The sequence below is a fragment of the Mobula birostris genome, unplaced genomic scaffold, assembly GCF_030028105.1.
Source record: "Mobula birostris isolate sMobBir1 unplaced genomic scaffold, sMobBir1.hap1 scaffold_739, whole genome shotgun sequence".
Taxonomy (NCBI): Eukaryota; Metazoa; Chordata; class Chondrichthyes; order Myliobatiformes; family Myliobatidae; genus Mobula; species Mobula birostris.
The window spans coordinates 89199-113767 of record NW_027278457.1 but is presented as its reverse complement, the minus strand read 5'-3'; the positions used below and the strand labels follow the sequence as shown (position 1 = coordinate 113767).

Below are 24569 nucleotides of genomic sequence, written 5' to 3'. Positions count from 1 at the left end.
AACAAACAAATTCTCCATTTTAATTGTGTGGCACTATTAGACAGACTGAGCTACTTTGGAATCACAGAAGGAAACTTAACTGTTGTCATTTCTGAAGAATGCAAATAAATGGAAAAGGCTTCAATCTCGCTTTATGATCTGCGGTAACTGGGATCAGGTGACCGGTGGTGGGTCTCCCATACCAATTATCAGAATCAGGTTTAATAGCACCGGCATATGTCATGAAATTGGTTGTCTCTGCGGCAGCAATATAACCTAATTTATAGCAATAAATTTTAATAATTGTGATTTGAAATAAGAATATATATATATTAAATAGTTAAATTATGTAAGTAGTACAACATCTCAGACGCTGCCTGACACATCCACCGCATTTCCCACATTATTCCATATTTACACCAGATACATATTTACCTTTTCCCTCCATATCTTCCCTCTCCCTTTTCCTCCACCTCCAGGTCAGAGAGTCACGGGCTGGATTCCCATCCCGGTCTGACCCACAATTCAGATGCAAACTGGAAATGTGCAGGTTTCATTTAAATCAGTCTTATGTTTATAAACACTAATTTCTATTCACATTCCTCTGGCCTCACTGGACAGGAACACTGAAACACCAAGTGAGAAACAGCAGGAGGTGGCCATTCAGCCCCTCTAACCATCAACAAGATGGCGACTGCTCTCCCATCTCAGCCACATGTTTCTGTCCGATCCTCATTTCCTCGATCCCTTCAGTCTCCTCACATCTGCCGGCCTCTGTTTTATGTGAGGACGATCACCGAATCTTCACCGCCCTCTGTGGTGGGGATTTACAGACGTTCACCACCCTCGGAGTGGAGACAATTCCCCTCATCTCAGTCCCGGACAGTCCACCCCCTTTTTCAGAGACTGGGATCCCTGGTTCAACCGGTAATGATGTAGTGCATTTCAATGTGTTTACCTCTCAGTCCTCGATTCTCTAAATGAAAGGGTAATCACATTTGATCTTTCTTCATATGATGACCCCACCACTCCAGGGATCAGTCTGGTAAATCTTCATTGCACTCTCTGTAACAAATACTCTCTAACCTCTTTGTTAATCCTCTGTGGAATTAATTTCCATCTTCTGCAGCCCCGTGTTGCCCCAACCACTCACCTCCCACCCCTGTTACTATTTCCACCTTCCACCTCCCCCTCACCTGGATACACTTCTCACTCCCCAGCTCTTGCCCCGTCCCCACCCCTCACCTCTTTTCTCTGACTATTTCCCGTCCACTCTCAGTCCAGAGGGAGGGTCTTGGCCCGAAATGTTGACGGTCCATTTCCCTCCACAGATGCTGCCTGACCCACTGAGTTCCTCTGGCAGTTTGTTCTTTGGTCTGTATAACCCGTGTTAGTGTGGGGAGCCGGATTTTACACAATATTCCTGGTACAATCTCAACAAAATCCAAATAATTGTCACTTTGCTCGGACCATTGTCCCCACTTGCAGGTTAACATTCTGCCGGTGTTTGCCCCCCAATGTGGTGAATCCCTCTGCTCGCCACCACCGTGGGCTCTGACATTTCCACAGATGAGCCCCTCCTGTCCCCACCGGGACAAACATCCTGTTCGCCCCCTTATACAATCTTCATCCTTTCAATAAAATCCCGCCACCCCACCCCGGGGAACAATTCCCATCAGAGATGCTTTTTTTTGACATTTGCTGTTCCTTAATTCTACCCACAGATTCTACACCTTTCAACCCTATGCCACCTCTTTCTAATGATTTTATTTAATATTTTACTAATAGATCCACACAACCCCACTACCAGCTTGTTCTTTCAAGAAGCATGTAAGTATCTGGGAAACATGAGGACCTGCAGATGGTAGAAATCTAGAGAACTACACACAAAGTGCTGGAGGGGCTCAGCATGTCAGGCAGCATCTATGGAGGGGTATCATCATTTCGGGCCAAGACCCCTTATCGGGACTGTTGATACCCACATACCTGGAAGATCCACAAGCAAAGAAAATAGAAAGTGGTGCGAAATAGGGAAAACCTTTGACAAAATTTAGTTCAAGGCTTAAAAAAACCCTGCCAAACAGCTCAATAGTTAACAAATACAACAAAGACAATAAACAATTTCATCAATACCAACATTGACTTTTTTTTATATAAAAAATATCTTGGTCCCATTTCAATCAGTAAAATTTAAAGATAAATAAGAACTGAAATGATATTTACGCTCAAACCCACTTAGATTAACACTACCTTGGACAGGAGGAAGAGAAGTAACACACATGAAAAAAATATCACACAAGTCAGATAAAACTTCTAAGTATATATTTTCAACAAAAATGAACAGAATTCAGCACTCCAGGTGTGTCTATGCCATCGTGATAAGAAATACAGACCGGAAAACTTAAATGAGGGGCCAACTCAGAAAAATGAATCATCACTATGGAAGAAAACATTAACCAGTGGAACGAGTATGACCCTCCATGGGAGACATCCCAGTGATCTGAGCAGACGAGATGGTGACAAGGAAGCTTCGAGCACCTGACTGAGAGTTGGAGACCTCTTCCCAGAAACAGAGGGGTTCCTTGCAGAAATATAGGACAAGCTGGTTAACAAAAGGAAAAAAAAATGTGAATACATGCAATACGCACGAACACGGCGGGAGGAGAAGATGGCGGCACGCCGGCGTGTGCACAGCCCTCCGGTGAAAAATGATGTTGTATCTGTTAAATAGGGGCCGTGGACAACTCTGATTTGATGGAGAATGGACGTGAAAGCACAGAGGAACATCTGGAGAAATTTATGAAATGCCCATTTGCTGCTGTCATTACCGTGTGGTCGTGAAACTTTCAGAGGGTAGGCCTCAAAATCCCCGGCCTTGCCTACTTTTGGTGACCGAGAGGAGGTCGAATCGTTCAGACAGAGATGGTGCTCAGTACTCGGTGTCAGAGAGCTGATCACAGCTCGAAGTTTTCGGATGACTCAGAGTCAGATTGTGATCGGCATGGCAGGGAGAGTTTTTCTTCCTTCTCCTGTCTGTGTGAGATGTGGGACATTTGAGAAACTTTGAACTTTACTGTGCTCACTGATTTCTTCATCAAGTTATGGTATTGTTACACTCTTTGTAACTATATGTTATAATTATGTGGTTTTGTCAGTTTTTTCAGTCTTGGTTTGTCCTGTGTTTTGTGATATCACACCGGAGGAAATAATGTATCATTTCTTAAGGCATGCATTACTAAATGACAATAAAAGAGGACTACGTGTCTTCATAATCATATAAAAACAAGGCAGTAAGTGCAGAAAATGCCAAGAGAAACCAGACACAATCCAACACATTCCAGGATCCTGCAGCAGTTTAACTCAATCTGATTACTTGCAAAGGTACAATCAAATGGCAAATAATATTCACAAAAATCTTGCTTTAAAATACAAACTCATGAAGGCCCTCCATCACTTCATAAAGGCATCAGATTTCAAGCCTGATCCAGTTCAGAGTCAAAATATTACAAATTATATGATAATCAATACATTATTTCAGATAGGACAATCCATAATAACCATCCAGATATAATATTACAGGATAAACAAGCAGGAACAACTCCCTCAATAGATAAAACCATTCCCCACACACACGTTCCTCAACCAGTGGAGCACCTCACCACAGGCATTGTTTGTGTGATCAGTCAGACAACTGAAAGATTTTCTCTCTCAGTCAGCTTCCAAATGTTGTTACTCTGTCATGCGTTGCCACGCCCCACTGCTGATTCCCTTCTCCTCATCATACGTTCTTACCCCGACCGTCGTCAAGATCCCCAAACTCTGCCCTGTGCAGACCTGCCTCTGGTTTCTGACCCTGCTTCATTGAACATCCAACGGATGGTTTCCCATTCTGCTTTCAGTCTTTAGAGGACAGTGGTGTTTTCTAACAACCCTTTAGAAGCAGGAAAAATGACCCACAATGTGGAAATGAGTCGTCATTATGGAGGTTAACGACCAATGCCATTCTTCCTCAGCCCAGAGATTTCAGGGCGAAGAACATCTCAGACAGAACTGCAGTCAGCTCGGCTTCTTCAGTCTGCAGAAAATTCAAGGGAAGCCTCTTCACCCACAGAGTGGTGACTGTTCGGAACCCATAAACACAGGGAGAGCGAGAGATGAACAACAGGGCAGGATTTAAATTGACCGTCATGGAACTGAATCACTGGCAGGGTCCAGCTGGCCTGAGTCGACTCTCTACTGTACACTAGGTGTGTTATAAATTCATCAAGTACCAGAGACAGAGTTTAAAATAAACTGATTTATTTGTCTCAGATCCAGAATATTAAACTCCAGTTCCACTAAAGGTGAATATGCAGCAGAAGAAACTCCTCCCATGCCCAGTGACCAGGGTGCAGAACTGGGTGTGGGGAGCAGCAGCAATAATTGCAGAGTTCAGCACCAACAGTCACTCTCAAAATTGCATTCAGCAACTGTGATGGACAAATATCCAGCATGCAGCTTATTGAAACTTTCTCCCCAGTGTGAACCCGGCAGTGTGTCACAAGTGTAACATACTGTAAGGTTCCACTGCTAATGTAACGGCCTCTGTGCAGTGTTTCACTGCTGAGGTAATGGTTTCTCTGTAGCAGCAATGTTTAGGTTATGACTGGAGATAACAGGGTCTTGGAGTGCGGGGTCATCCAATGAGAGAAATGTTCTTTCTTGTGAGTCTGGAAGAGGGATTTTCGTGGTCTTTTGTTGTGGAGAGATGAGAAGATGCGAATGGAGAGAGTGGGCCCTTTTTTTTTGTTTACTTCACTAACCATATAGAACCATAGAACACTACCACACAGAATCAGGCCTTTTGGCCCTTCTTGGCTCTGCCGAACCATTTTTCTGCCTAGTCCTACTGACCTGCACCTGGACCAATTTAGCACATTATCATCCAGATCATTGATATAGATGAGAAATAACAATGGACCCAGCACTGATCCCTGTGGCACACCACAAGTCACAGGCCTCCACTCAGAGAAGCAATCCTCTCCTACCACTCTCTGGCTTCTTCCATTGAGCTAATGTCTAATCCAATTTACCACCTCTCCATGTATACCTAGCGACTGAATTTTCCTAACTAACCTCCCATGTGGGATCTTGTCAAAGGCCTTACTGGAGTCCATGTACACAATACCCACTGCCTTCCCTTCATCCACTTTCCTGGTAACCTCCTCGAAAAACTCTAACAGATTGGTTAAACATGACCTACCACGCACAAAGCCATGTTGACTCTCCCTAATAAGTCCCTGTCTATCCAAATACTTGTAGATCCTATCTTTTAGTACTCCTTCCAATAACTTACCTACTACTGTCGTCAAACTTACCGGCCTATAATTTTCCAGATTACTTTTAGATCCTTTTTTAAACAACAGAACAACATGAGCCATCCTCCAATCCTCCGGCACCTCACCCGTAGATACCGACATTTTAAATATATCTGCCAGGGCCCCTGCAATTTCAACACTAGTCTCCTTCAAGATCAGAGGGAACACCCTGTCAGGTTCTGGGGATTTATCCACTCTAATTTGCCTCAAGATAGCAAGCACCTCCTCCTTTTCAATCTGTACAGTTTCCATGATCTCACTACTTGTTTCCCTTAATTCGATAGACTTCATGCCAGTTTTCTTAGTAAATACAGACGCAAAAAACCCATTTAAGATCTCCCCCATTTCTTTTGGCTTCACACATAGCCGACTACTCTGATCTTCAAGAGGACCAATTTTATCCCTTACAATCCTTTCACTCTTAATATACCTGTAAAAGCTCTTTGGATTATCCTTCAGCTTGACTGCCAAGGCAACCTCATGTCTTCTTTTAGCCCTCCTGATTTCTTTCTTAGTTTTTTTTTGCACTTTTTATACTCCTCTAGCACCTTATTTGCTCCCTGTTTCCTATACGTGTCATACAACTCTCTCTTCTTCTTTATCAGAGCTCCAATATCCCTTGACAACCAAGGTTCCTTATTCCTATTCACTTTGCCTTTAATCCTGACAGGAACATATAAAGTCTGCACTCTCAAAAATTTCTCCTTTGAAGGCTTCCCACTTACCAATCACATCCTTGCCAGAGAACAAACTGTCCCAATCCATGCTTTTTGGATCCTTTCTCATTTCTTCAAATTTCGCCTTTTTCCAGTTTAGAACCTCAAACCGAGTACCAGATCTATCTTTATCAATGATCAAGTTGAAACTAATGGTGTTATGATCACTGGAACCAAAGTGCTCCCCTACACACACTCCCGTCGCCAGTCCTAACTCATTTCCGAATGGGAGATCTAATATTGCATCCTCTCTAGTTGGTACCTCCATATATTGATTTAGAAAACTTTCCAGAACACATATTACAAGCTCTAACCTGTGTAGACCTTTAACAGTATGGGAGACCCAATCAGTATGTGGAAAATTAAAATCCCCTACTATCACTAATTTTTGCTTCCTGCAGTTGTCTATCTCTCTGCAGATATGCTCCTCCAATTCTCGTTGACTATTGGGTGGTCTATAATACAACCCCATTTATGTGGCCATACCTTTCTTGTTTCCCAGCTCCACCCATATGGCCTCAATAGACAAGCCCTCTAATCTGTCCTGCCTGAGCACTGCTGTAACATTTTCCTGACTAGCAATGCTACCACCTGCACCTCCCACCACCTTTCATTCCTCTGCCTCTATCACGTCTGAAACATCAGAACCCTGGAACATTAAGCTGCCAGTCCTATCCCTCCTGCAGCCAAGTTTCACTAATGGTTATAATGTCGTCATTCCATGTGTCAATCCACGCCCTCAGCTCGTCTGCCTTCCACACAATACTCCTTGCATTGAAATAGACACACCTCAGGAGATTATTTCCACTATTCACAACCCTTCTAATTGTGGCTTTGCATGAGCTTTTAACATCATTTATTTTCACCCCCGCTCCACTATCTGCTCTGGCACTCTGGTTCCCATCCCCCTGCAAATCGAGCTTAAACCCTCCCCAATAGCACTAACAAACCTCCCCATAAGGATACCGGTCCCCTTGTAGTTCAGGTGTAACCCGTCTCTCTTGTACAGGTCCCACCTGCCCCAGAAGAGATCCCAATGATCCTGAAATCTGAAACCCTGTCCCCTACACCAGTTCCTCAGCCTCAGTCAAAGTAAGAATTATAAAGTTCAATCATTTAATCAGATATTGTTTACCATTTGTTATTTCATGGTACCGATTTGTAACAGAGGAGACATCACGCAGCATCCACCCAAACGAGATTTCTTAAGTTTGGCTGGGCTGGGGGGCTATCACCCCCTATATTAAGCTGCTAGCTGAAGGGAGAGTTACATAAAGTGAGATGACTGAGTGAATCCTTTCCCACATTCACAGCAGGGGAACGGCCTCTCCCCAGTGTGAACGCAGTCATGCACATTTGGTTGATTTGGCTGAGAGAATCTCTTCCCAAAGTCTGAGCAGGTGAACAGCCTCTCCCCAGTGTGAAGTCGCTGGTGTCTCAGTAGGTGGAATGACCGAGTGAATCCTTTCCCACAGTCTGAGCAGGTAAACGGCCTCTCCCCAGTGTGAACTGACTGGTGTACAAGTAGGTGGGATGACCGACTGAATCCCTTCCCACAGTATGAGCAGGTGAACGGCCTCTCCCCAGTGTGAACTCGCTGATGTTCCTTCAGATGAGATGAGTAAGTGAATCCCTTCCCACAGTCTGAGCAGGTGAACGGCCACTCCCCGGTGTGAACTCTCTGATGTGCCTTCAGTTGACATGACCGAGCAAATCCCTTCCCACACACTGAGCAGGTGAATGGCCTCTCCCCAGTGTGAACTCTCTGATGTACCTTCAGTTTAGATGACTGAGTGAATCCCTTCCCACAGTCTGAGCATTTGAACGGCCTCTCCCCAGTATGAACTGACGTGTGTACCAGTAGGTCAGATGATCGAGTGAATCCCTTCCCACAGTCTGAGCAGGTGAACGGCTTCTCACCGGTGTGAAATCGCTGATGTCCCTTCAGTTCAGATGACGAAGTGAATCCCTTCCCACAGTCCGAGCAGGTGAACGGTCGCTCCCCAGTGTGAAATCGCTGATGTATCTTCAGTTGAGATGACAAACTGAATCCCTTCCCACAGTCTGAGCAGGTGAATGGCCTCTCTCCAGTGTGAACTCTCTGATGTACCTTCAGTTTAGATGAGCAAGTGAATCCCTTCCCACAGTCTGAGCAGGTGAATGGCCGCTCCCCGGTGTGAACTGACTGGTGTCTCAGTAGGGTGGATGACCGAGTGAATCCCTTCCCACAGTCTGAGCAGGTGAACAGCTGCTCTCCAGTGTGAACTCGCTGGTGAGCCATTAGGTCAGATGACCGAGTGAATCTTTCCCCACAAATTCAGCAGATGACCAGCCTCTGCCCAGTATGAACTGACTGGTGTGTCCACAGGTGGGAAGACCGACTGAATCCCTTCTCACACACAGAACAGGTGAATGTCCTTGTCCCAGTGTGAACTTGCTGATGTACCTTCAGTTGAAATGACCAACTGAATCCATTCCCACTGTCTGAGCAGATGAACGGGTTCCCCCCTGTGAAATGACGGGCGTGCCAGTCGGTCAGATGATCGAGTGAATCCCTCCCCACAGGCTGAGCAGGAAGGATGATTGAGTGAATCCCTTGCTCCACTTGTTAAATATCTGGACCAAGACAGCAAATCAGGCGTGTTATGTTCGAGATTCCCATAGACAAATTCCTTGTCACTTTTAACCTGTAAAAAGATTTACAAAATCTATCAGTGGGTGTAGGACAACAGTTCAGATGAGATCACTTGGGTTGTCAAGGTGTGATCTGACATCACACTGTTACAGTGAGGTTCAACCCAAGTTGGAGAGAGAAATCATCTTCTAACTGGGCACAGTGCTGGTATCTGGAATGATCATCAAATTCTCTGATGTTCTTTCTGTCTCTATGAGAATGGGTTCAGAGGAGATGTGAGGGGTATGTTTTTTTACGCAGAGAGTGCTGAGTGTGTGGAATGGGCTGCCGGCAACGGTGGCAGAGGTGGATACAATAGGGCCTTTTAAGAGACCCCTGGACAGGTATATGGAGCTCAGAAAATTAGAGGTAATTTCTCAGGTATGGCCATATTCGGCACAGCTTTGTGGGCCAGGGAGCCCGTGTTATGGGGTAGTTTTTTTTCTATGTTTCTACCCTCCCCAATCTGTGACCTGGCTCAATTTGACTCTCTCCATTGGTATTATTCCCTGTTCCCACTGAGCTACATGGGTGCCTGGCCCCACAGTAACCGAAACACTCTCACACGAATAGCCTTTGTTAACGTGCAGCTGGAATTTTCTTTCATGTATTACTAACTTAAAGTGCCACAGTTTTAACACCATATAAACAATTCCTGCTGAGATGAATGGTTGGTCCGCACAGCTGGTAAAAGGACTTAAAGTGAGTTTTTGTATTATTTCAGGTTCTTGTCACAGTCATAGAATAATACAATACAGAAACAGGCCCTTTGGCCCATCTAGTTGGTGCCGAGCTACTTAAACTTTCTACTGCCATACCCCTACCATCCAGGTACCTGTACAAACCTCTGAAATGTTCAACTTGAGCTTGCAGGCACCAGGTGTGCTGGCTGCTCATTCCACACCTGGATGACGGTCTGTGTGAAGAAGTTTCCCCTCATGTTCCCCTTACCATCTCAACTTTCACACTTGACCCATGGCTTCTGGTTGTAGCCCACCCAATCCCAGTGGAGAAAGCCAGCTTGCATTTACCCTATCTGTGCACCTCTGTCACAATCAAATCTCCCCTCAATCTTCCACATTCCAAGCAATAAAGTCCTGATCTGTTCAATCCTTCCCAATAACCCAAGTCCTCCAGACCTGGCAGCATCCTTGTGAATTTTCTCAGAACTCTTTCAACCTCTTTTACATCTTTCCTGTAGGTAGGTGACCTCAAGTGCAAACAAGACTCCACATTAGGCCTCACCAATATCTTCTACAAGTCAACATCCATAAGACTGAAAGAAGCTGCAGAAGATCGTGAACACGGCGCAGCACATCACACAAACCAATCTTCCATCCTTGTACTCACTTTACACCGCACACTGTCGGAGCAGTGCTGCCAGGATAATCAAGGACACGACCCACCCAGCCAACACACTTTTCGTCCCTCTTCCCTCCGGGAGAAGGTTCAGGAGCTTGAAGACTCGTATGGCCAGATTTGGGAACAGCTCTTTTCCAACTGTGATACGACTGCTGAACGGATCCTGACCCGAATCTGGGCCGTACCCTCCAAATATCCGGACCTGCCTCTCGTTTTTTTTGTACTACCTTACTTCCCATTTTTCTATTTTCTATTTATGATTTATAATTTAAATTTTTAATATTTACTAATTTTAACTATTTTTAATATTTAATATGTGTAATCCAGGGAGTGTGAAGCGCAGAATCAAATATCGCTGTGATGATTGTTCGTTCTAGTTCCAATTGTTTGGCAACAATGAAGGATAAAGTATAAAGTATAAAGATCTATCATTGTCACTACTTTGGTTCATGAAGGCCAATGGGCTGAAATCTTTCTTTCTGTCCGTATCTAACTGTGACACCACTTTCAGTGAATTAAGGACGTGTATTCCCAGATCCCTTTCTTCTACAACACTCCTCCATGCCTGAACAGTCACTGTGAAAGTCCTCCCTTGGTAGGTCCTACCAAAGTGCAACACCTCACACTTGTCTCCATTCAATTCCATTTTCCATTTCTCAAACCATTTTCCCAGCTGGTCCAGATCGCACTGCAAGCCATGATAGTCTTCCTCACTGTCCACTGCACCACCAATCTCGGAGTCAGCCACAACTTTGCTGATCCAGCTAACCATGTTATCATCCAGATTACTGATATAGATGACAAACAACAGATCCAGCACTGATCCCTGTGGCACACCACTAGTCACAGGCCTCCAGTCAGAGAGGCAACCATCTGCTACCACAGTCTGGCTTCTCCCAAAGACAGTGTCTCATTCAATTTACTATCTCATCTTGAATGCTGAGTGACTGAACCTTCTTGACCAACCTCCCATATGAGACTCTGTCAAGTGCCTTGCTAAAGTCCATGTAGACAACATCCACTGCCTTGCCTTCGTCCACTTTCCAGATAACTTCCTCGAGAGACTCTATAAGATTGGTTAGACATGACCTACCATGCACAACGCCATGCTGTCTATCCTTAATCAGTCCACATCTCTCCAAATACTTATATATCTGGTTCCTGCACATACATTTCAATAACCTTCCCCTACTGATGTCAAGCTCACCAAAGTACAATTTCTTGGTTTATTTTTAGAGCCTTTCTTGGACAGCAGAACAACATTGGCTGTCCTCCAATCCTCCAGTACCTCACCTGTCACTAAGGTTGATTTATATATCTGTGCTTGGGCCCCGACAATTTCTGCACTTGTCTTCCGCAGAGTCCTAGGGAACAACCTGTCAGGCCCTGGTGATTTATCCACGGTAATGTGCCTTAAGACAGCAAACACCTCCACCTCTGTAATCTGTACAGGGTCCATGAAGTTGATGCTGCTTTGCCTCACTTCTGTAGACTGTGTCCAACTCCTGTGCAAATACGGATGCAAAAAAACTATCTCCCCCATCTACTTGGTCTCCTCATATGGATTATCATTCTGATCTTCCAGCGGATTAACTTTCCCCTTGCAATCTTTTTGCTCTTAACATGTCTGCAGAATCCCTGAGGAGTCTCCTAAATCTTGTCTGCTGGGGCAACCTCATGCCTTCTTTTATTTTAACTTGAATTTCCTGTATTTCATAAGTACCCCATTTGTTCCTATCTGCCTGTACCTGGTATGCACCTCCTTTTTATTGACCTGGGAGAAGAAGCACAAAGGGGTGATGGAGTTGCATGGTGGGAGCTGGGGGAAGGGGTTATTTAAATTAAAGTTGCAAGGGGAATGGGAGCCTGAATAACAGAACAGATAGTAGAGGGGTTGTGGAGACAGATGTTGTTCAGTCCTCAGACAAAGTCAGGAATGAAAAACGTTGAGCATGGCGCAGTGAATATGCTGAGCCCTGTATATTTCAATACAGGGAGCAGCGTAGGAAAGGCAGATGTGTTCACGGCATGGAACAACACTGGAATTATGACACTAGGATCTGGCAACTGTGGATTGTGACAGGCTGCTTTATGGCAAAGGTGTGCTTGGTAAATGGGAGGCCTTCAAAGCAAAATTTTGAGAGTACAAGGCGGGTATGTGCTTGTCAGAATAAAAGGTAAAGTTGGAAACTGTATCTCTTGGTTTTCAAGAGATATTGAGAACCTGGTGAAGCACAAAATGGAGTTGCATAACAGGGATAGGCAGGTAGATTCTTATGGAGTATAAGAAATGCAAGAGAACAAGGAGGAAATAAATCAGGATGGCTAAAAGAAAGCATGAGATTGCCCTCACAGAAAAGACGAAGGATAAGCCTCACGGATTCTAGAGATAGATTGAGAGCAAAAGGATTGCAAGGCACAAAGTTGGTCCTCTGGAAGACTGGAATGGCAATCCACGTGTGGAACCAAAGCAGATGGGGGAGATCTTAAATATTTTTTTCATCTTATTTACTCAGGAGATGGACACAGTGTCAGTGAGGGTGTGGAAAAGCGGCATTAAAATCATGGACCCTGTACAGATTAATGAAGAGGAGATGTTTGCTATCCTGAGGCAGATTAGGGTGGATAAATCTCCAGGGCATGACAAGGTGCTCCCTCGGACCCTACAGGAGGCAAGTGCAGAAATCGTCAGGGCCCTAGCAGAGATAATTAAATCATCCTTTGTGCCGGGAGAGTTATCAGAGGATTGTAGGATAGCCAGTTATTTCACTGTTCAACATAGAACATAGAAATCTACAGCATATTCCAGGCCATTCAGCCCAATGTTTTGCCAACCATGAAACTTACCTAGAAACTGCCTAGAATTTCCCTAGCACACAGACCTCTATTTTTCTAAGCTCCATGTACCTATCTAACAGGCTGTTAAACGACCCTATTGTATCTGCCTCGACCACCACTGCTGGCAGTGCATTCCACACACCCATCACTCTCTGTGTAAAAAACTTACCCCTGCCATCCCTTCGGTATCTATTTCCAAGCAGCTCAAAACTATGTCCCTCATGTGAGCCATTTCAGCCCTGGAAAAAGCCTCTGGCTATCCACACGATCAATGCCCCTCATCATCTTATACACCTGAAAAAGGCTCTAAGCATAAACAAGGAAGTTATACATTGCTTTGAGGATTTGTTGGAAGTATACAGAAGCTTTTGCATCACCGCAATACACACAGTTTCTGTATTGTACATAAATATTTCCCCTGAAGCCTCCGCCAAATGACTGACTGTGGTGAACTCATTGATGGTGCAGTAATGCCAGTGAATATAAAGGGAAGCGCAGTAGTCACATTTGTGATGTGAAAGCTATTTGTTGCCCAGGGCAAAGGTGTTTGATATCATTATCTTCACAGAGTGAATGGGTCAAAACATGTCCTCACGGGTAGAAAGGTCCGGAACAAGAGGAGGTAGAACAAGCAACACACACAAAATGCTGGAGGAACTCAGCAGGCCAGGCAGCATCTGTGGAAAAGTGTACTAATGCAGAATTCCGGCATTTTGTGTGTGTTGCTTGGGTTTCCAGCATCTGCAGAATGTCTCTTGTTTGTGATTGGAGGTAAAATAAAGGTGATTATCAGAACTGGCGATGTAAAAGATTTTGTTCCCTTTCTCCGAGTTCCTAACCCTTTGATAGCTGGAGCTCAGCTCTGTCTGAGAGATCCATCGGTTCCCATTCCCTCATCAGCCTAAGCTCCCCGGGGTCCGTGCAGGGATCGTGGGGATGAGAGAGAGAGAAGAGAACAGGACTGTCCCGGGATCGCGGGGCACAGTTTCCGGGAGTCACAGCAATTGCCCCTCAGTCGGTAGTGAAAACGGTCTCACGGAGAAACACTTAGCGGCAGCGATATCCGAGGCCTTTTGTGTACTGCGCATGCGTGATATTCGGGACATCCGCAACCCTGACGCCTGCGCATTCGATCGGTGCTTCAGCGACCCCGAAAAGTGTTACGCCTCAGTGTTCAAGCTAATCACAGTGCCATTGAAAGTTTCTGCAAGCAACGGTTCAAGTACATACCTCAGTTTTTGTGTGTAGAAAACTCAGCAGCTCGTTTAACACAGAATGCAGCTCCCATAAAACATTACACTTAACATCAGCAAACGTTCCGCATGTTTAATGCCAAAGTAGAACGTTCTTACAACTGCAGATATAAAACACAAGATTCTGCTGTTGCAGGAGATGTGGACACATTCACACAAAATGCTGGAGGAACTCTGCAGTTCAGGCAGCAACTAAGCAGAGGTGTACACAGCCAATGCATGCTGAAGGGGTTCGGCCTAACCGTTGCTTATTTGTTCCTCTCCACATTGACTGCCTGATCTGTTGATTTCCACCAGTATTTTGCAGAAATTAACCACTTTTTTTTTGATCAACCAGCTTCCAAATGTTTTTGATCTTTCATTTGTAGCCACATCCAGCTGATCTGATTCCTCTTCTCCCCCCTCCTTGTAAACTCTCGGTCCCATCTCTTTCTGGAACCCCAAACCCCTGACTCAGGCTGGCAACCCTTGGGGTCTGACTCTGGTCCATCGAAGATTCACTCTCTAGTCTGCTGTCAGACTTCAGCAGTGCATTGCAACAACCCAGCTGTCGATGGCACAGTCGTTTGAAATTAGTGAAAACGGCCCAAAAAGTTAAAAAGATCAGGAAAGAAGGAGTTTAACCACCTTAGTCCAGAGCCCTGGGGAACGGCAAAACCACAGTGAGCTCATTGTCTTATTCAGTCTGGAGAAAATCATGCAGGAAATTCATGCAGGTGTATAAGATGATGAGAAGCATTGGTCGGGTAGATAGCCAGAGGCTTGTCCCAGGGCTGAAATGACTAACACGAGGGACATGGTTTTAAGCTGCTTGGAAGTAGGTACAGATGAGATGTCAGAGCTAAGTTTTTTAAACAAAGAGTAGTGTGTGTGGAATGCACTGCCAGCAACGGTGGTCGAGGTGGATACAACAGGGTCTTTTAAGAGACTCTTAGATAGGTACATGGAGATTAGGAAAATAGAGGCCTATGCGATAGGGTAATTCTCGCTGTTTCTAGAGTAAGTTACATGGTCGGAATAACGGACCCAAAGGGTCTGTAATGTGCTGTAAATTTCCATGATTCCATAATATTCAAGGGAAATTTCCTATCCCACGGGGTGGTGACTAGTTGTAAACTGTCATCACAGGGAGAGTGAGAGGGGAACGACAGGGATAGATATTGATATACTGATATGGAACGTGAAACATTGGCAGGGACCAGATGGGCCGAGTGGCCTCTCTAGTGTACATTGTGAATGTGGTAGAGACAGCAAGTACCTGAGACACGGGAGTGAATATAGAACTGTTTTATCTTTCACAGATCCAGAATATTAAACACCAGTCTAGTTTAAGGCTAACATCAGCAGAACGGACTCCTCCAATGCTCAGTGACCAGGGTTCAGTCCTGGGTGCGATGAGCAGCCGCAAGAACTGCAGAATCTGACAGTAACAGTTCCTCATGAACCTGCAGCTGCCTTCAGTCACCGTGATGGTTAAACATTTGACATAGAGCTGATTTGAACTTCCTCCCTGATGTGAAGTTGCTGCTGTTGCAGCAGCTGGGATGATTGAGTAAAACTCTTTGTTCACTCCGGACAGAAATGTGGCCTCTATTTATTGTGAATTCACCGGAGCATCACAAGGTGGGTTAACTGAATGAGCCTCTTCACACACATGGAGCAGGTGAACGGCCACTTCCCGCTGTTAGTGTATCTGTGATGGCATGGTTTTCCCTTCACTTTGAGCAGATTAGGTTCCTCTGATTTGCAGAGTAGGAGGTTATCTGTGTACTAGTTGAAGTGTTTCCTTCAATTTTGGAGGGACAATTATCTCCCAATTTGTGTAAAGGAAATTACAGTTCTACTGGATTTGCAAATGCAATATGCAGTTATGGGTGGGCTATTGATGGGAATCCAACTCTTTTGAATTTTGGATTTCCTGTGGTGTAGAAAGATGGGTGAGAATGCACACAAAAAAAAAAACTGGAAACACCCTTCAGAACAGACAGCACTGGGAAGGACAACCAGACTTAATGCTTCATCTCAAAGAACCTTTGTTGGAAGTATAAAGGAAACAGAAAGGTATGGGGAAGGCAAGTGTGGCTCTATTTGAGAGACAAGAATACATTGCAATGAGAAAGGCAGTCTGATGTAGGAAAATTAATTTACCTGTCTGGAGGGGCTTATGGGATATCCTATATTAAGGGAGTAGGAAATGCTCCCTTGTTTTTTTTTCTGGGGATGGGGTTTATGGAATTTGCTATATTGAGGGAGTAGGAAATACTCCCTTGTTTTTTTTTCTGAATAATTGGTTTGAGATGGAGATCTGTTTTCTCCCGAGTCAAGGGAAATTGGAATACATATTCCGTAAGAAGGAGTTAAATTACATCTAGTTTTTAAAATTATTATAAACAGGTTTGCTCCATCTAACACACGGACACCCCAAACATGACTTGCTCTGCTCACTCACCAGGAACTCCAGTGACGGCAATGACCGTGTACAATATTTTCTGCACAGTGCCGTACCTAACCCACATTTCAGACATTTTGTCCATCCAGCGATTTGACCCCAGACACCACAGACGATCTCTATGAACAAAATATTAAGTCTGTGATTTGAAGTACCACTTAGCCACTCCAAAGTGACAGATTTCAACAGATTTAAAAATAAAGATTTTGAACAAGCCATTACGTCACACGAGTGTAATCCCTGCACTGACAGACTGTGATTAATTTAGTGAATTATTTTAGGTACTATTTGTGTGAGTTGGTTTGTTCCAACAAAGATTTGTGTCTGATTACAGAGGAAAGGATAGTCTTGTATGCAGAGTGAGGGATCTTCACAGGTTTGGAAAACAGGATTCCTTGGTGTGATGTGGAAGTTGATTCCCCTGGTGTACACACAGGGAGATTTCCATGAACCGTGAGGGAGGGGTGTTCTCTAGTGTTTTGGAAGGTGATTTGCTCTGGTGAGGGAAAAGTTGGTTGGTGATTAATGAGGAACATGAATAATCTGATTTGGAAGCAATTAAGTCTCGCAGTGTTTTGGGGATGTGGGTCTTGGTGTGAAGGAAGGGGATTCTCTTGGTGTTAAGTGATGGATTTCTGTGGATGATGGTGAGTGGAGGAAAGCTCTCTGCTGTCTGGCTGGAGGTCATGAGCCTACGAGTGCAAATTAACCATGTTTCTTCACCCATTTCTCATCATCAATTGCCCTGATCCACAGACAGCTACGTGAGATGCTGATAGAGCTGACACCCTGTAAGTACGTCCTGTCTAAGTGCAGAAGATAAACGGAACAGAGAAAGCAGGAAGATGGAAAAGAGTTGATACAGAAGATACTGGATTATGGTCATGCATGTATTATTCCATTCAATGTATTGATGGGGTGGGGATGGTGGTGGGGAATCTGGGACAGTGGGGTAATCTAAGTAAAAAATGCATAATTATCCATGCAGTCTTTCTTCTACATTTCCTACATCTTTTTGATAAACAAGTTATTTTTTTTCCAATTTTAAAGTAAATTCTATTATTAAACCACATATATGTTACCATAAACAATCCTGAGATTTACTTTCTTGCATATCAATAGAATAACAATCATAACCAAATCAATGAAAGACCGCCCAACTAAGGTGTTCACCAGAATGCAGAAGACAACAAACTGTGTAAATACAAAATGAAGAGATGATCATAATAAATAAAAACGTGCTGAATATTGAAAACATGAGATGAAGAGCTCTTGAAAATGTATCAATTGGTTCAGGAAACATTTCACTGATGGACGAGGTGAAGTTGAGTAAAGTTATCCCCTTTGGTGCAAGAGCCTGATGGTTGAAGGGTGGTAACTGTTTCTGAACCTGTCCTTGATGTTAGGTGTTCCTGTTGACAGCGGCAGCTTTCCTGCCATAGCACTTCATGTAGATGTGCAGAATAGCTGGGAGGCCTTTATCGCTGACTGATTAGGCTGTATCCTTTACTTTTTGTAGGATTTTTTGTTCAAGTACATAGGTGCTTCCATTCTGCAAAGGCCAGTAAGTTGTCAATGATGGAATGCAAGGACAGATGCATTCATGACATTCTTATCTGTTTCAGTAATTGTTTCTGCATCTGTTGATACAAGGCATATATTCCCACTTTACTTCAGTGTGACATTATGCTCATTTATCTACGTTGTGAAAGTCAATGTAGTAAAGACACAGAATAATGCACAAATGTTTCCAGATAACTTTATGACAATGGGAACCAATCTAAACAGATTGCAGATAACATAATATATGGTGGCCATGTCCATCGGTAGGATAGTCTTGGGTTACAGGATGATATTGATTACTGGGGAAAATCGACAGAAAAACTTGCCCCACTCTTCTTGAACTCTCCCTCCCATCCCCTGCATGATCACAAACTCCTTGGTTAATGGTTTTGGCTGTTAAGAAAAAAAAAGTTGGCAACCCCGGTCTACATGATAATTTCTCCATAATTTTATCAAGTTCTATCAAGATTCCTCTCAGCCCCGAGCATTCCAATAAAAGCCCATGATTGTTGAAACTCTAAACTCTGTTTATAAACCTTGGGACAGGCAACATCCTGGTAAATCTTACCTGTACATTTTGAAAGTCACCTTAGGAAGATCGGAATTGCATAACTGTATTCCAAGTGGAAACCGGAATGTTTCATGGAGCTGCTGTTGACCTTCTCCAACCAATAATGACAGGCGTGTCAATAAAAACAGGCCTTCACCATTTTGTTGACTTGCATACCTTTGTTCACTTTTAACCTATTCTAAAATCAAGCTGAACTCTTCCTGCATGGTCATTAAATGTTTAATGGGGTAGTAAGTCTGGAATTTGATTGTAAATAAGGTGGGGCACCAGAAAACTGATTGAATGAGGATGAACCAATCAGGATGGATGGACGATGGAGACCATGCTGTCTCCCTTTTTTGGGGAATGCTCCCATGGTGGAGGGGGTGGGGTAGGTTCAGCATCTGCTACTCATTGTCCAAGGGTGACCTGCAGACTAGAGAAGGGAAGGAGCACATCAGGAAGAAGCGTGTGGGGTTCAAGTTTAGGGGTTCAGGCTCAGGTGTTGTAGGAAGGATCCTTGTTTCGTCAGCCACTCCTGTCACCACTCACAGTCCTGGCAGTGAGGCAGTGGGATACATGTGCTTAAACACCTGGGAGGGTAGCGGATAACAGTCTATTAATCCCGAGCTTCTAAATAATCTGGAATAAACCAGCAATGGCAGACAAGAAGATCAATGCGCCTTGATGTACCTTGCAAGATTGGTTTATTGTTGACACCTGTACCGAGGGACAGTGACAGTCTTGTCTTGAGTACCGTACACAACAATCAGAACACTACACTGTGCACTGCGGTAGAGCAAGGTAAATCAATAACAGAACGCAGAATCGAGTATAACTGCCTCAGATAAAGAGATAAAGTGCAGTGCAGTTAAACAATAACGATATTGTGGCGCACCGGACGGCAACTTGTTAAACGGCAATACGGAGTCGAACAGCGGTTCCCGCCACGACTCAAAGTTTCTTCTCATCGAGGTCGTCCGAGTGTGCGCTCCTGTCACAGAATCTTCTCGGAGCCAGCAAAGCGCTGGATCACTCAAACCATCTCCAGGCTGTAAATCGCAGCCTTTACCTGTCCCAGAAACACATTAAAGATAAAAAAAACAGACATAAAAGAAGTAAAAAATATATATATATTCGTGTCCTATGAGAGAGATGTCGACCGAGAGAGCGTTTCTCCAGCATTTGTGTCTGTTTTGGAAGAAGATGGTTGGATTCTAATCCAGGATCATTCCTCCCCCGAAGTCCAGTGCGGATGCCACTACATCACTGGCCAGATGGACAATAAGGTGCAAGATGCTAATCCAGTACATTGAGGACGAGTCCATCTAGTTATAGTAGGGATATTCTTATCGCATAAGAATATTATAAAACGTAATCATTGTCCTTATAACAGACTGTCCGTGAGCCTGGCAGTGTGAGCTTTCAGGCTTTGTTCTCTTCTGTCCGGTTAGAGGGGAGACAGGATGTCTGGGGTGAGTGATTATACTGGCTGCTCTACAAGGCAGTGGGAAGTGAAGACAGAGTCCACGGAGGGGAGGTTGGTTTCCGTGACATGCTGAGATGTGGTCGTAACCCTCTGCAGTTTCTCACAGTCACAGGAGGAGTATTTTGCTGTACCAAGCCATGATATCAGGATGCTTTCCGCCAAGGTCAAGGTGGACGTGGCTACAGGGGTGTGGGCTGCCACATTTACCTGTCTGGATAGGGGGAGGAAATCGCAATGTGGTCCCACAGATTTCTCCACGGCCTGTGGTGGGGAGGTGGGTGATCTTACGTCTGGCTCTGTGTATGAACCTCTCAGTCCACGACGGGAGTCCAGCTCCTTGTGTTCGAGGGAGGAAGTGCTGTGGCCATTCACTTCGGCTGATCACTGTATCCATCTGTCCGGGTGCAGAACAAGCATCCTCCAGCAGTTCTCCCACCTATTGCTTGTCGGGACATCGCAGACTCAGCCCACCCGTAGGTTCCTCTTGACCGGAAAACTCTGGTTTTCTATGGAACTCTGGTCAGATTGCATGTGGGGTATTGCATTTAGTTTCGGTCGCTCCATATCAGATGAATGCCGAGGATTTGGAAAAGGCATAGGAGAGGTTGTAATGAGGACCTTTAGGAGGAGATCTAGAAGGTGGAGTTGCACAAAGTTGGATTGTTCTTTCCGGAGTGGTGGGAGCCAAGGGGAGAACTGAGAGGATCATTATTGTCATAAAAGGAAGTGATGTTACAGCTTTATCAATCTCTGGTTAGGTTGCATCTGGAGTTTGCAGTCACCCCATTACAAGAAGGAGGCCAAGGCTTTGGAGAGGGGAAAGAAGAGGTTTATAGGGAGGAGATCTATAAGGAGGATTTGCAAGAACTTGTGTTATTCTTTCCAGAATGGCAGCTACCAAGGGGAGATAGAGAGGCCTATAAGAGTCATAAATGCGGTAGGCAACTGTGATCTTTCTCACAATATCAAAATTCCGTATAACAGAGGACACGCAGTTAAGGTGAGAGAGGAAAATGTTCAAAGGAGGTCTGCGGAGAAATGTTTAATATAAAACAAAGCCGAGAGTTGCGGTTTCTGGAATGTATTTCTAGCTTGGTAGTGAAGGCAGTGGTGTGTTTCAGATTCTGTGATAGACAAACAAACACACAGAGAAAGGATGGATATAGACAACACGCAGGCAGGGTGATTAGTATAATTAGGCATCATCGGTTAATCATATCAACCCAACATCACAGACTGAATTGTCTCTTCCTGTCCTACAATGTCTAACTGGAGAAATAATCACTGATGAGGGAAATTTATTTTCCACTTCATGTTGAATATCAGTTCCTTCATTCTGAGTCTGTGACCGATGGTAATAGAATTCTCATTCAGGGGAAACGTCCTCCCAGCCATCGGTCCGAATTATCTGGAAGAATCCATCAATTCTCCTCACAATTCCAGAAAATACAGGCCTAGCTCATTCACTCTCCCCTCAGACAGACAGCTTGCTATCTCTTGAAGCAGTCAAGTCAGTGTGAGGAACTGTGATTTGACCTGGAAATAATATTCAATGTGCATTCAGGCAGAGGGATTAGTTTAATGAGGCTTAATTACGTCAGCCCAACATCACAGACCAAATAGCCTTCTCCTTTCCTGCAGTGTTGTATGTTTTAACTGGAGAAAGAATCACTGATTAAGGACATTTGTTTTCCACTCCTTCCTGAATATCCGTTCCTTCATTCTGGGGCTGTGACACATGGTATTAAAATTATCATTCAGGGGAAACATTCTCCCTGCAATTGGTCTGAATGATCTGAAATAAGCCAGCAATTCTCCTCACAATTCCGGAGAATACAGACTCAGTCTCCCCGCACGCAGCAAGTGTGTCCTCCCAGCAACGAGACCTGTCAGTGTGAGGAATAGTCTCGGCACCCTCTCTTCAATAGGGATAACTTTCCCAAGGAAATGCGGCAAAACCTGGAACTAATATTCAGCGTACATTCTCACCACACCCTGTAGGACCCCTCCCAGTCAGACATCTCTATACCTCTTCTCCAATCCTCCTGTATCACGGCACAGAATATCATTTGGCTCCCTAATTATTTGTGATACGTGAACGTTAACTATTAGTGATTTGTTGACAAGGACTGTCGGGTCCCTATGAACCGGTCACTCTGTCCCCATGTAAATGTGGATTTTCTAGTTTATTCCTCTGGGAATGAATGGCCTCGCATTCCCCCATATTCTGTCTGTCTGCCACATCTTCACTCCGTCACTTCTGTCTGCATCCCCAAACTCTCGCTGCGTCCTTCTCAAACCTTGCCTTTCAGCTCTGTACAACAGCCAACATGGATATAATAAAGTTGGTCCTCACATCCAAATCGCCAATGTAGACTATGAACAGCTGGGGTCTCAGCCACAAACCCTGAGTCACCTAAATGTTGAACGTGTTCCATTTACTTCCTCTATCTGACCTTCACCTGCTGACTAATTCTCACACAGGCATAGTGTCCCAAACCCCATGTGCTTATCCGATCCTTTCTTAGGTTCTTCTAATACCACATTCATCAGTTCTCAATTAAACGTCTGTTTGTCCAATCCTGAATCCACACTGACTCTGCCAGCCCCAGTGAGTATTTGGGGACTTGGTCTGTGTCTCTACCTGTAAGATACTGGTACAGAATACAATGGGAATATTACCCATCTGTGGTTCAGTGTAACCGTTGTATTGGTGACCTGTGTCGGGGTCCTGGGTTCAGTGTGGGACTGAATCTGAATTTCTCTGCTGTCTGAAACTGTGGAACTGATGAGCTGTCGGTGTCTCTGTGCTCTGTAACATACCTTGTGTGTCAGACAGGAGCGGCTGATCTGGTTCCTCGACAGGAAGGAATATCGTAGTTGATTGCAGTTTGTTTTTTCCTGTGGGTACGAGAAAGAAACTCGGTCAGTGATGGAGAGGTAAATGTCATGTGGTTCTGTGAAGTGGCCGTTGCAGCCTGTGCCATTGTCAATCTGTCGGTCTGACTCTCTCTCTCTCTCTTTCACACATATATAACATTGCATCTGATGCTTGTCTTTCTTTCATTCACGTTCAGCTATCCTGCGTCGATTCACCTCCCAATTTATTAGATTATGAAGACATGCAGTCCTCTTCCACTGTCATTTAGTAATGCATGCATTAAGAAATGATACAATATTTCCTCCGGTGTGATATCACAAAACACAGGACAAGCCAAGACTGAAAAAAAGCCTGACAAAACTACATAATTATAACATATAGTTACAACAGTGCAACAATACTGTAACTTGATGAAGAAGCCCATGTGCACAGTAAAAGTTCAAAGTCTCTCAAATGTCCCTCATCTCACGCAGACGGGAGAAGGAAGAAAAACTCTCCCTGCCATGCCCGATCACAATCCGTCTCTGAGTCATCCGAAAGCTTCGAGCCTCCGAATCAGCTCTCCGACACCAAGTACTGAGTGCAATCTCTGTACGAACGATTCGACCTCAATCTCGGTCGCCAACAGCAGGTAAAGCCGGGGATTTTGAGGTCTTCCCTCCGGAAGATTCCCGACCGCGCCGTAACGACAGCAGCGAGCGAGCGCTTCTGAAATTTCTCCAGATGTTCCCCTGTGCTTTCACGTCCGTCTCCATCAAATCAGAATTTAGAGTCCTGTTTTTAATATTTAAGCGGTCTTCGCATTCCTTTGCCGATCGAAGCATTTCTTTGTAATTTTTGTTTGATCTCTTGCAGGTTTGAGATGCTCTTAAACGCCTATTACATCAGTAACATGTCAAAATTCTCCGCAGAGCTTTGCCAGCACTTTGTGTGTGTTGCCTTGAATTTCCAGCATCTGTACGTCATCTCATGTTTTGTACATCAGCATCGTGATCATCGGATCACTGTCATCCCGTGTGTGTGTGTGTGTGTGTGTGTGTGTGTGTGTGTGTGTGTGGCCAGGATGATGTTGAACGTGCAAAACCGCAGGGACAGAAGTTGGGAGTCGGACGTGTCGTTGAACTCTGTTTACAAATGGATAATTAGCGAAGACAAAATTGAAATCTGTAAATGTGGCTGCTTCAGGTCTTTGTCAATAGAACTCCGACATTCTTTTCAATAGAACACACATCAAAGTTGCTGGTGAATGCAGCTGGCCAGGCAGCATCTCTAGGAAGAGGTACAGTCACGTTTCAGACCGAGATCCTTCGTCAGGACTAACTGAAGGAAGAGTGAGTAAGAGATTTGAAAGTTGGAGGGGGAGGGAGGGGGAGATCCAAAATGATAGGAGAAGACAGGAGGGGGAGGGATGGAGCCAAGAGCTGGACAGGTGATTGGCAAAGCAGATATGAGAGGATC

At 44.5% G+C, this 24569-nt stretch overlaps 1 protein-coding gene across 1 annotated transcript in view; it reads right to left on the bottom strand.

Moving 5' to 3' along the window:
- LOC140193717 (uncharacterized) overlaps positions 1 to 8734 on the bottom strand; it is a 41888-nt gene extending 33154 nt beyond the window's left edge. Inside the window, exon 1 of the mRNA XM_072250881.1 lies at positions 7526 to 8734. Coding sequence (XP_072106982.1) covers positions 7526 to 8333 — 808 coding nt within the window. The 5' untranslated portion in view covers positions 8334 to 8734. The remainder of the gene's footprint in view (positions 1 to 7525) is intronic.
- Positions 8735 to 24569: the final 15835 nt, after the last annotated feature.